Here is a 13898-nt window from a genome sequence, read left to right as displayed (position 1 = left end):
CTGGATATGGTAAAAATAAAGTATGTGTAAATTGTAAGGGTGAAATATCAGAGCTAAATGAACATATTTCCAGTTTACAGTTTATAATTGGTGCACAAAAGGTGGATATAAATAAACTCCAATCTGGAAGTATGAGACACTGACTAAGCAAGACGACTCAGCCTCCTCAAAGAAGTGGAAAATAGTGATGAAATGAAACTGTTTCAGAAGGTTTCTTTTTTTTAAAAAAAAAGTAGGGGGCGGAGGAGGTGGGGGGGAAGAAAGAAAAAAGAAAGAAAGAAACTTTATTGCACAAAATCTCTTCTGGTGTGCCTTGTGCCATGTATTCAGAGAACACGCTGGGAAAAGTCGAGAAGTTGGAGAATGAATCCCAGGAAGTAAACAAACTGTTTTTCATTGGAACTAGATCAAAATTGGAAAACACTTCACCAGAAAACGTGTTTAAAATCCTGCAAATAAATGCTTCTAACTCCTATACAACCAAGCAAACTGCATTTTCAGTGAACTTGGAAACTGACCAAAATTTAAAACATCTGCAATGAAAAAACAATTATAGTTAGAAGACATGCAGGACTCTAACGCCTCAAAGTGCAGAAGACACGACACACAAAAGGAATACGTGTTGTGTGACAGACAGCTGTAAATTTCAGCAGTGTTGATGGAAAAGTATAATTTCAGGGCATCTGGTTTCACAAACCAAGGGGCTCCAGTATGCCAACGGCCTTGCCGCAGTGGTAACACCGGTTCCCATCATATCACCGAAGTTACGCACTGTCAGGCTGGGCTAGCACTTGGATGGGTGACCATCCAGTCTGCCGAGCGCTGTTGGCAAGCGGGGTGCACTCAGCCCTTGTGCAGTAATTTAAGGAGCTACTCGATTGAGATGTAGTTGCTCCGGTCTCAGAAACTGACATACAGCCAGGGAGTGGTGTGCTGACCACATGCCCCTCCATAGCCACATCTAGTGATGCCTATGTGCTGAGAATGACGTGGGGGGCCAGTCATACCATTGGGCCTTTATGACCTGTTCAGGAGGAGTTTAGTCTTTAGTTAGGGGCTTCATTAAACAAAATAATGAACCTAACAAAATTAACTAACATAACTAGCTTGAATAAGGATGATTTTGTTGTGCTGTTGGGAAGATCAAATCATGTCTCTGACATAAAACAATAACACAGATATGTTTAAATAATTTAATCCATATAGTTGTATTTGTTGTGACTATTCCACATTGCCATTAATTACCATCTGGTATGAGTGAACCGCAAAAATTACTGTTGCGCACAAGTGTACCACTGAAATATGCACTCAGTTCGAAAATGTCACTATTATAAAAATAAACAGCTTGGTCCATAGGCTTCATACAGTTCATGGACTTAATTTAAAGGGTCAGGAAAGGAGTTACTAGCCGATGAAATATTTACTTGTACTATGAGGAACAATGTGGCTAACATGGTAAGTGGCAAACAGATTCAAATTACAAAGTGTTTCGTGCAAGTTGCAAACAATAATGTCATCAGTCAGACACAAATTACCACCAGAAGTCAACTCACCTACTGATAGTCACCAACAAGTAGAAGCCACATACAACAGAGACACAAAAGATTTTTTATGGTAAGCAGATATTACAAATGCCGTGAGATAAAGAACTAGACATCATTTCAACTAAAGTGTCCAAAAACCCAAATTTTGTTATATTGCACCAGTCACTTAATAAGGTAATGAACATGTTGGAAGCACTACTCCAATGTAAACTAAAAGTAGATATGATTTGCATTACTGAAAGTTGGCTATGAAATGACCAAGTAAAATTAATCTTAATAGGAGGGAATACACCAGAGACTTATTTTAGCAGAGTTCTCCAAACATAGTGTTATCTTTGTGAGAGAGAAGATTAACTTCTGCAAGATGGCCCAATAGAAAAAGATTTTCTGTTGCTAATTTGTCAGAACTTAATTTCAAAATTATTAACATATATCGAGCACCAAGAGAAAATACACCAGTCTTCATGTCCAAGCTAGATGTTTTGCTGGACAGGATCACTGCATTGAATATGAAGATAGTGCTTTGTAGTGATTTAAACACTGAGTCTCCAAAAGACAACTACACTACATATGCTTTAATAAATACAACCAACACCTTCAATGCAATTCCTACAATATACTGACCAGTAAGAACAAAATAGTATACAAATTTCATCAATAAGCAAACATTAATCATTGGCACAAGTTACAAATTCAAATGTAGAGTACTTAGCATCGGTTATAATGTCCATAAGAGAGAGCTACTATGTACGGAGATGACAGCAAGTAGCAGCAGATGCAAAAAAGTAGTTAAAACAAGTATTTTTTCTGAAGACAAAATTAGAATTTTTAATTTCTTACCAACTAAGGAAAACTGGAAAGTATTTCCATTCAGAACCATGTTGATAGCATGTACACAAGTTTTCAAAATCTCCTAATGTACTATTTCAATGTAGCATTTCCTACAGAAGTAAAAATATTAAAACCAAGAACAGCTAGCAATGGGTAATTAAAGGAATAAATATTTCCAATAAGAAAAACAGATTTCTCCAATATTTCTGTAAAAAACATAGTTTCCCAAGAATTTTCAGATTATTCTGGAGTCTACAAAATAATCTGTGGTAGAATAGTCAGGCATGCTAAAATGGTGTGGAATGACAATTTGATCAGAAATTTATCGAACAAAATGAGATCCATGTGAAGAGTTATAAAGAAAGAAATCTGTAGCTCAGTAACAGAAAGAAAGAATGTATCATTAACACTAGAGGTGCTGCTAAAGAAGGTTCTTCTCATATAATAGCAAAAAAGTGACCTGAGTCACAACCAAGTCCTTTTCAAAACTTCTATAACAACTTTTTTATAACAAATAAATATTTACTTCTTACCATCTAACAACATGATTTTAAAAATTCTAAATCTACAAAAACAGCTATATTTGAATTCTTAGACAGCACTTCAAATCCCTTGTTCACACAGAATAACTGTAAATATTTTTCTATAACATCCAAAAGACTCCAGTCTCCTTGACCTTAAAATCTTGCTTGAAAAATAAAAAATAAAAAGTTTAATAGGTTCAGCACATAGCCAATTGTATTCATACCCAAATGGATGCAGGCAAAAAGTATCATTTCAGTTTGAGATCAATATTCTGTATGACACAAGAAATAATTCTTTCTTTTCCACTGAATTCCCAATTAAATATTGCACTCCTCCAGACTCAATCCTAGGACAACTACTCTTCTTGATTTATGTGGATGGCCCTGTTGAATAAATGAGTTGCCATAAAACTATCCTATTTTCTGAGGACAGCAGCATATTGCTCACTGGATCCACCCCAGAGATCCTGCAGTCAACAGCAGAAAGTTCTATCAAAGGACTTTGGGGGTGTTTCATTAAAAACAAACTCATTGTAAATACCAAAGAAACTCTATGTTCCAACTTTCATTTAGGTCCACCAACTAGCCAGATGTCTATTCAAACAAGTTTCAAATTTTTTTGATCTGTGGGCTCAGCAAGACATAAAATAGGACACACATATAAATAACTTGTCAATGAAACTCTCATCTGTTTGCTATGGTCCAAGAACATTAAATTGTACAACAAGCAAAGAGCACAATTGCTTTACGATGCAAAAAAGAGCTATAATAATAATTTGAGGCCTTAAAAATAGTGTCCTATAACTTTCACTTTTATGGGCATGCAGCATCATGGTGTGTCACAAATCACAATGAATCAACATCCCTAAGAAAGTGTACAAGACATTCTCCAGAATGTTTTGAAGAACAGAAAAGTCTGTGCAAAGTTTTTCCTGCATACCTTGAATCCCTAGCAAAAACTACAACATGTGGACAGCTGCCACAACTTGATTGAAATGCAAAACTGTGTACAATTCTTTCTGGAAAAAAATCATAACTGGTGATGAGGGTTGGTGTTAGCAATATGAACCTACCACAAAACAACAAAGTGCACAAATTCACATGACAGGTCAACACTTTGACAACATAACTGACATTCAGGCCAATGTGACATGCGAGCTGAATAACATCCCCAGGAAGTACTTTGACAGTTTCATGTGGTTGTGTGAACATAGTATGTGTTGTGCTCACAGGGAAAGGGGGGAGACTGTAGAATACGTGAAGCATTAGCGGCACCATCTTAACTTTTCTCTATTTTTTATCAATCTAACCTCAAACCTTTTTGGACTGCCATGGTACTATACGATTAGACTACATATCCAATACTTAAAATGAAATTAAAGGCATTTCTAATAAAGTACTTTCACTATTCTGTAAAGAATTGCTGAATATGTAAAAACAAATGTTTCCTAAACAATTACTGATAAACTTAGATAGTAGGTACAGGTATCTACTTTTCATCTGAACGATAGTACTGAGCAAAGGCTGGATTGGTCACTAATCAAAAGTCATGCTTCAAAAATTGAATGACTTTATTGCTCATATTATAAAGCATTTCGGATTTAGTCATTTGCAGATATCTGTTAAGAAACAGTAAAGACACTAGAAAATTACACAACAGAATCAGAATAGTGAAATACAGTACAAACTCTTAGTTGTACATACAAGGTACTTCAGGAAAAAACATTCCTATGAGCAACAAGCTGCACATAGATATAAAGGTTACACGATAACAATCATAAGTACACGAGGGAAAAATAAATCTTACCATGAAACTTACAGGTGAACATTCATGCCAAATGGTAATATAGTAATGATGGTGGCACCATACTTCATCAAAATTGACAACATAGCCCGCCACAAGTGTAGATGCACATAATTCTAACACTATGAAAAGTTACACTTACGCAGTGCAAAAGGGTGCTTGTGACAGTTGTAAAGTTGAAATAACAACACTAAAGGATTGAACTGCAAGCCTACAATTCACAATCAATTCTTTAAGAAGAGACATGATGCACTGAAGAAAGAAAACTGGGGCGTACGATCCAAACAAAACAAGTGAAGAGGTGCAAGGCAAATGTGATAAATCATCTGAGTGGATAAAAATGATACATAAAGGTAGTGTTTTATCCACAAAAAGGTCAAATAAATCTGCAAAAATAGTTACAATCTCTGATAATACCAAATATTATTTTCTGCAAAGTGACTGTAATAACGACTGTACTACAAAAGATTGTGATTTGAAAATAAATTAACCTTTTGGAAATAATGTCAACAAGAAACATGGATCATCAAGAAGAAATAGTAGTGTACTTTTACTAGCAGACAGCCATGGAAGAAAGCTATCTAATATTTTACAAAAGAAAAATCATGACATAACAGTGACTGGTGTAGTGAAACCTGGAGCGGGTACCAGACATGTTGTAGATGCTGATTCTCAAAGAAAATAACACAAGCTAATGACTTTATCAATTGCATGACAGGATTGAACAATGCAGCTAAAAATGAAGCAGAGGTTTGTGTGCAAAACTTATATAAATTTCTAGACAAGAATAAATCTAGAAACACAATAGTTGTTGCAGTACCTCACAGGCATGATTTGATTTACAGTTTATATGCAAACGAAGAAGTCTGGAAGATAAACATTAAAATAAAGGAACTGAGTTCAGAATAAGATAAATGTGAAGTACTAGACATAAGTAAGCTGCATCAAAACTTGGAAACATGAAAGGCACTTGAACTATGAAGAGAAACTGTTTGCGTGTGATCGCATCAATGAAATAATTAAACATCAACTTACAAGAAATAAAACTGTCTATCAGCTTCCTGTATGTCCTGCCAAAAACAATGACGAAAGTAACATGAGCAAGAGAAAAGAAACAGTTATTTCAAAATGCTCAGATACCTTTTTAGGCCAAAGTAGACAGTTTCAGCTAATAGAACACCACACTATGTAACAAGTAAGTCTCAAATCCCAAAGTGAGTGAACTTCAACTTCTTCTACAAACGGAACTAAAATTTGTTACTGTACTTTACATAACAGAACATTGGCTTAAATAAGAAAAACTAAAAATGTTGAGTCTGCAAAATCTTGTATTAAGGCAGCTATTTCTGTAGAACTACATAGACCCATGGCGGAAGCTGTGTGTGGCTATATAGTGGTATAAAATTTGCACCTATTCATTTCCCAAAAGATATACCTAAGGAAAGAGTTCTAGAAATATCTGGAGTTGGATTAGTAGCTGAAAATGTAGCTATTATTTGCATGTATAGGGCCCCAACAGGCATTGTACCTACAATGTTAACAAGTATGGAATCATACCTCCACATCTTAAAAAAAAAGGTGCAAAAATCTCATTGTGTATGGGAATTTTAATATTAACTTCCTGAAAGAATCAAAACAAAAACTGATCTTTTGACACTCCTTTTAATTTAAAGCCTAAAATAGAAGCAGCAACATGGATAACAGCAACATCGGTGTCAACCATTTCCCAAATATTTACAAATATGTGTCGTACATACAATATACAAACTTTGAATACAAGCTTTGGGGGGTAAAAATGCACAAATAATTTCTGTAGAACTAAAAAATCATTGTCAACTTTCAAAACTGCCTGTATCAGCTGTTGTTCGGGGCTACAGGGAACAAAATATAAATTCTTTCTGTATTTCCGAAACAGGAAAAAATGGGAAGTAGAATTGCAGTCACAAATGGAAAGTTTGATGCTTTCAGTAAGAAAGCTTTAAAGAAATGCTCAGTAATAGCAAAACCCTTTGCAGATGTTTGTAATTCCTCACTGGCTACAGAGATTTTTCATGAAAAGTTAAATCTGCAAAAGTGAGGAATCTGTTTAAAAAGGGTCAAAGAACAGAGTTAAAATTACAGACCAATCTCTCTATTGTCTGGCTTTTCTAAAATATTGGAAAAAATATTTTGTAATAGACTGGTTCATTTCACAGAAGAAAATAACCTCTTCTCAGAACCATAGCACAGTTTCCGTAAATGTAGGTCCACAGAGAGTGCCGTCTTTGATTTTATAAATGAAGCCCTGACCTCAGTAGACCATAAACAACACTTAGCTGCTATATTTTTGGACCTCACCAAAGCTTTTGATGCCATTAACCATAAACTAATACTCTCAAAATTGGAACATGTAGGTGTCAGGGAACTGGGACACAATTGGATACAATCATACCTGAACAACAAACAACAAATAGTGGAACTTAAGTGTCAAGAAGGAAACAACATACACACATATTTGTAAGGGAAACAAAATGTTAAATATGGTGTGCCCCAAGGTTCCATTCAAGGTCCAATCTTGTTCCTGCTGTTTATAAATAACAGAGTCAGCAACCCCTGCCCAGACATGTATAAAATTTGCAGATGACACCAACATTCTGATACAAGGGAAGACTGTAGAGGAACTGGAGAATGAAATCAAAGTATGCAGGTTACACATAGTCAATTGATTCTCCAGAAACATCCTTATCATAAATCTGGAAAAGACAGTATGCATTTACATACAACATAAAGGATACACACCTCAAACCCTAGCATAATGTTATCTGGCAAACAAACTGAAACTGTAAACAACACTAAATTTCTTGGAATATGGATCCAAGAAAACCTAATGTGGGACGAACACATAAATTTCATCAACAAGAAATTAAGCACCCCTTGCTATTGCATGAAAGTTCTTACTGGTTGCATGACACAAAAAATGATAGGAACTACATACTGTGCACAGCTGGAATCACTGTTGACATACAGCACAATTTTTTGGGGCAACTCAGTTGCCAGCAGAAGTTGCTTCATTGTCCAAAAAATGAATTATAAGAACCATAGAAAATGTAGCTACTATAAGCTCATCCAGGCCACTATTTAAGAACCTACAAATTCTTCCACTATCTTGCTTATACATTTTGGGAGTTACATGTTTCATTAAGAAAATAACAGACACTGAAGACCAAATAGTGCAAAAAAATGAAACAGCTCATAAGTACAATACACAACAGGAAATGGAACTGCATAGTGAATATCCAAAAACAAAATTCAGACAAGGTGGACCCCTACTAGCAGGGAAAAAAACCTTACACAAAGTACTACACCATACTCCAAAACAAAAAAAATTAAGGAATTCTAAAATAGCTCTAAAAATGTATCTTTTTAATAAACTGTATTATAGTGTTGGTGAAGATATACACTCTTAAACTATATATAAGCTAGTGAAGTTAGCTGCTTTCTAAAATCTGGATGAGTTCCAGTAGAATACTGCAGTCAGTAACATGATCAGTGTTAGTGTATGTCATTTAATTGTAAATATTTTCTAGTCTTTCAATTTGTGTCATTTGTACAAATGTAAAATCTGTAAACAATAGTCATGAAGATGCCACAAAAACTGTAAATATTACTCTGCATTTTTAATTAATAAAAGTAACTGTTATTAATTCATGAGAAATGTGTCATGATTTAATGTAGATTTGTTTCTTTTAAAACAAAAAAGACAGTAATCGGTATGGAGACATGTGCTTACAGTTTTATGCATGTAAACTTATTTATATTGTAGTAGATATGCAATTCATAATCATCACACATAAATTCACATTGTCTCATCTCATCATCCCACAAAAATTGACTTGTCCCATATCAATTTGTAACTATGTGCAAAAATAATGAAACGGACCAATAAAACAATCACTTAATCAATCAATAAAATTACAACAGTAAGAAAGAATGCAAATTTTTTATTTATTTATTTATTTTTTTAATTTAAAACAAGAACAGCAAAGAACAAAGCTGTGTGGCACAATATTAGCAAATGCGGCACTGTATGTTTTCCAGATTGACAGTGAATTTTATTTATGAAGAATAACAGAGATGAGTACATAATAAACATTTAACAACAAAATAATTACAGAATGAGATGATGCAGTGGTTAGCACATGGACTCGCATTCAGGAGGATGACGATCTAAACCCTTGTCCAGCCATCCTAATTTAGGTGTCCCGTGATATCCCTAAATCACTTCAGGCAAATGCTGGGATTGCTCCTCTGAAAGGGCACAGCCGATTTCCTTCCCCATCCTTCCCTAATGCAATGGGACCCACGGCCTTATTGTTTGGTCCCCTCCCCCAAATCAACAAACCAACCAACAAAATAATTAAAAAGTTTAAAATGTAAAATAAAAACCAATGAATGGAGCAATATTGGCTGCCATCAAATGGTAGAGTAGTAGCAACATTGGTGCCACACACCATTGCAATTGACAATGAATATGATAAAGGTTAAACAACAAAATATAAAATTATGCTGCAAATAAGAAAACAAATTAACAAAGCCATATTAGTTGATGTCGGCTTGTAATAAAAACTAACAGATGAAAGAACCACAAGAGCTACAATGAGTGTCTTTACAAAAATCGCAAATTCATGGAAATGGAATAAACAAAATAAATGTCCCGTGATACATAAAAGCAAATCTTTCCAAAATACATAAATGTTCAGTTTGTTACTGCCAGTATAAAAAAGTTAAGACATACAAATGAGAATAAAATACAATGTCAATGCAAACTGGACTTTCATGTTTAGATACAAACTGTTTGTAGAACAGTAACAACAGTATGCGAAGTGTTCATAGCAGGAAGGGAAATGTAGTGGACCAAGAAGGTGTTACAGTACAAATAACAAATCACATTAGGCAGAACAAAGCATTGAAAAATGACAAGATCTGTGTTTATAATACTGATACAAATGTTCTATGAATAACTTGTATCTCAACACAAAATCCAGTTTGCATCGACTATTTCATTCTCATTTGTATATGTCTTAACTTTTTATACCAGCATGTCTCTTGGAAGGGTTTGCGTCTTTGTATCATGGTACATTTATTTTGTTTATTCTAATCCTATGTGTTTATATTTTTTGTAAAGACACTCACCCTATCTCTATACAGCTCTGTTAATTTGTTTTCTTGTTTGCATTGTAATTTTATATTATTTGTAGTTTAGCGTTTATCATATCCATTGTCAACTGTGATGATGTACAGTGTCAATGCTGCTACTACTCTGCCACCTGATGGCAGCCCATTGGGCATCATTTATTGGTTTTTATAGACATTTTAAAATTTTTAATTATTTTTTTGTTGTTATTATGTACTCAGGTCTACTCTTCTTCATAAATAAAATTACTGTCAATATTGATGATGTACAGAACCACATTTGCTACTATTCTGCAACCTGATGGCCACCATGCAACTTTGTTCTTTGCTGTTCTTGTTTTAAACTAAAAACTATTTTGCAGTTTCCTTACTTCTATAATTTTAGTATAGATACTTGACTTTGTATTTTTATGATTTCATTTTCTGGCCTATGTTGTCAATTACAATGAAGTATGACAGCACCATCTCCCAGGAATGTTTACCTCTTAGTTTCTTGTTAACATTTTTTCACTAGTCTGCTTAAGATTGTTACATACACTTCTTTTAACCTTTATATCTATGTGCAGCATGTAGCTCCTAGATATGTTTTTGCCTGAAGTACCTTGTTTGCACAAGTGAGATTTGCTCCTGTATTTTGCTATTCTGATTCTCTTTTGTAATTTCCTAGTATATTTATTATTTTTTACCACATATCTGAAGATAGCTAAATCTGAAATGCATAATATTATGAGCAATAAAAAGTCATTTTATTTTTGAAGCATGACATTTTGATTAGTGACCAGTCCAGCCTTTATGCACTACTATTGTCCATTTTCAACATGGTCATCTGCCGCATTCACGACTTTATGTCACAATTGTGTTCATTTTAATTTGCCTACTTATTTTATTAATACTATACATTTCTGTATCCTTAGTTTCACCTGTCCCTACACTTTTTTTGGCTGTTATTAAATACAGCTGCTGTACCTTTCTTTTGATGTTCCCCATTCACTTGCACAATTTGTGCTGTGAGATAAAACAGGGCCAATGAAAAATCAACCAATCATGAACCCACAGATGCCAGGAAGAAAGTAAGAAAAGTGACATGTTCTGGAAGTTTCACTGTACACATAAATAACAGATTTCACTTGCAGCCAGCACAGGATTGGACAAATGTTTCAGCTTGAGACATGAGCAGAAACTGGCAGTAAACTTTATTACAATTTACAAACCTGGGACAAACAAATATTATGGAGAAGAAGGCATTGCTACTTGGCAGTAGCCACAGGTGAGGAAGAAAACTCTCAACTGCAAGAGATGTTTGGGACAAAGTCCCAAAACACACAGCTCTTCGATCCTAATACAGGACCCAATCAGTAACAGGAGTCTGAGTTATTATACAAGGACTTCATACAATAGCATCATGCATGACTATGAGTAGTTGGTAGCCATGCCTAAAGTAAAAGCTTTACAGATGTTACAGCAGAACTGGTATATGACATGACTACTTTCACAGGTGATCCTGTCACTCATAGGGTAGGATATGTTTGTGAAGTGTCTGGAATAAGAGCTATGGCATCTGGTGCACACGACATGTCTTCCATTTGTTTTTGCACTGGATTATGGCCCATGTGGCAAGGGGTCAGGGTTACATGAGCCATAATAATGGACCAGGACATGTCATAGGATGGGTGGGCAACAGAATACCACTTTGATAAAGGAAGAATGTTCCTCAATTTATGAGTTAGATTAGCTTGCAGAGGTTATCTGTTTATTTATTTTGTTATAATTTTCACCATCAAATTCTACACCAGACATCATTTCTCTACATTAGATTTTGTTCAAAGTTTCTAATCTGCCACCATATAACTAAATGCATTAACTTCCTTAAAATTACACACTTAGCTGTTACATTGACCTTTTTTTGCATACAGTTCTCCTCATATACATCCCATCATTTCCTTTAACACAGTTTCTATTTATTTTATCATTGCCTATGCTATTTCTGCCATCTTCAAACACTTTTATCAGAATCCTGGATATGTAACTGTGCACCCTTTTAGAGTCTCAATTTCAGTAACTGAAGTGCTATTTGCCATTAAAACTGAATTTCTCTTCTATCTGATGACAACTGGTTGTATACTACAACCACAGGAAGAGGAAATATATCTAGTCACACATATTGAGCACTTCTGTTGGCATAATATCAGGTCACAAAAAAACTAATGTTTTATTTTGTGATCTGAACATGCCACAGTGGAGTACCTTGTAAAACTTTACATCAGAACAAAGTAGTCTCATTTTCAGCAACTGTCAAACACTGTAAGACTTGTGGAAGGTGTAGTTACCTCAAAAGGAAAAAAAAAACCATATATATAAATTACCAACTATGTTTATGAGGCTGGAAACAAATATGTTCAGTGACAAACCCATGAACTACAACAAAATTAAAAAGGTGAAAGCAGTGTATTCTAAACCATCTAGCACATCTGAAATGCATTTCTTAAACATGTTAAGTTTTATCTGATGGTTTCTGTGCAACTCTGAATCCCTATACCAGCCAGCCTATTAAAAATAGTGCTGACAGTTCAGAACTTGTATGTAGTAATTATTACATCAAATAATTAATAATTTAAGTGTAATTGTTCAACAACATACTTAAGAAGTAAGCACAGAATCTATATTTCCACAATGTATTGTATGGTTTTAATTCTCATATTTGTCAATATATTTAAGAGTTATGCACATGAAACAGCTTAGGAATCCTGCATACCACCAAGAATTTGAGAATTATGTTAAGATAGCTCAAGTGCTGTGGAATTTAGTGTACACACCATCTGTAATAATTTTAAATAAAATTAGATTAAGGAGAAGAGGAAAACTGTTACCGATTTAGTTCAGGCATCTAATAAACAAGGATAGAGGACAGAGAATTATTGTTAGACTAACTACAAAAAATTTGCGTTCAGTATAAATTTCCAAACAAGATACTGAAGTCACAGGTATTTTGGTGATTAGAATGTTGTCCTTTAGTGATCAGATACTTTTAACAGAAACCATTTACTGATGCATTTGGGTTCTGAGAGAGAGACTGTCAGTTACAAGCCTACAAAAAAAAAGAAAGTTAGGCTACTGATTGTAGTCAGATTGGTATATAACTACATTTTGGAGGTAGTCCTATGTTCTTTGAGGAAGTGTAATGCCTTTTGAGGTCTTGAATCCAATCTTACAATGATATGACATCAGAGGCTACATGGAAAGTTCTTCACAAAAAACAGGCAGAAGGACCTGGGGACAGATGCTTGGAAGTGAATTGTCTGCAATGATTGTTCATTTGTCAAATCACACAAGCTAATTTACAACTAAATCCGAATTCAGTATGATATTTATAAAGTATTTTCATTCACATTTACACAAGCAGAGTTTGGAGCAAGAGTCTCACCAGATGTCTCTTATGTTTGCTGAGATCTTTGGTATCCTCTGAAGTAGCATTTACAGGTTGTTGCGGTGGTGGCGGCTGAGGTGAGTTCGCAAGCTGTTGTGCAGTGTCCTGCTGCAGTGGCAATGGTGCAATCTGCTGGTGAGCCACAGGATGTTGTATGGCAGGTAGTGGGGTTATCAGTGATTGCACTGAGGACAGCTGAGTTGTGGATTGTAATGGTGCAGGCAACTGGGGGGAATGCTGAGACATGCTCAGCTGTGCTGGTTGTTGCTGCGGTTGGACCAGCTGTTGCACAGGCTCTTGTTGCTGCTGTTGCTGCTGCTGCTGTTTATGCTGCTGTGGTAGTTGTGATGATGTTGGTGCTGGAGACTGTGCTAAGGGCACTGACGGTGCTGGTGCAGGTGACGGATCTTGATGCACTTTTTGTGGAGTGTGCTGCCCAACCTGGTCACATTCCTCTGTCACAGGAACACTGCACTCATCTTCCTCCATGGGTTCTGGCTCAGCTGTAATTCAGTAAATAAAGTAACTCATGCCATTAATGTAAAAAAAAGTTTCATTAATAAAAATACTGTATTTTACACTATGTTTTTGGATTGCAG

General features: G+C 35.1%; 1 protein-coding gene across 1 annotated transcript in view; it reads right to left on the bottom strand.

Moving 5' to 3' along the window:
* Positions 1-13898, bottom strand: part of LOC126249416 (bromodomain adjacent to zinc finger domain protein 2B-like) — a 352537-nt gene that overhangs the window by 265536 nt on the left and 73103 nt on the right. Inside the window, exon 13 of the mRNA XM_049951070.1 lies at positions 13297-13802. Coding sequence (XP_049807027.1) covers positions 13297-13802 — 506 coding nt within the window. The remainder of the gene's footprint in view (positions 1-13296; positions 13803-13898) is intronic.

This window comes from Schistocerca nitens, chromosome 3, assembly GCF_023898315.1.
Source record: "Schistocerca nitens isolate TAMUIC-IGC-003100 chromosome 3, iqSchNite1.1, whole genome shotgun sequence".
Classification (NCBI taxonomy): domain Eukaryota; kingdom Metazoa; phylum Arthropoda; class Insecta; order Orthoptera; family Acrididae; genus Schistocerca; species Schistocerca nitens.
Note: the sequence above shows the minus strand (reverse complement) of the source record. Positions and strands in the feature narration are given on the sequence as shown.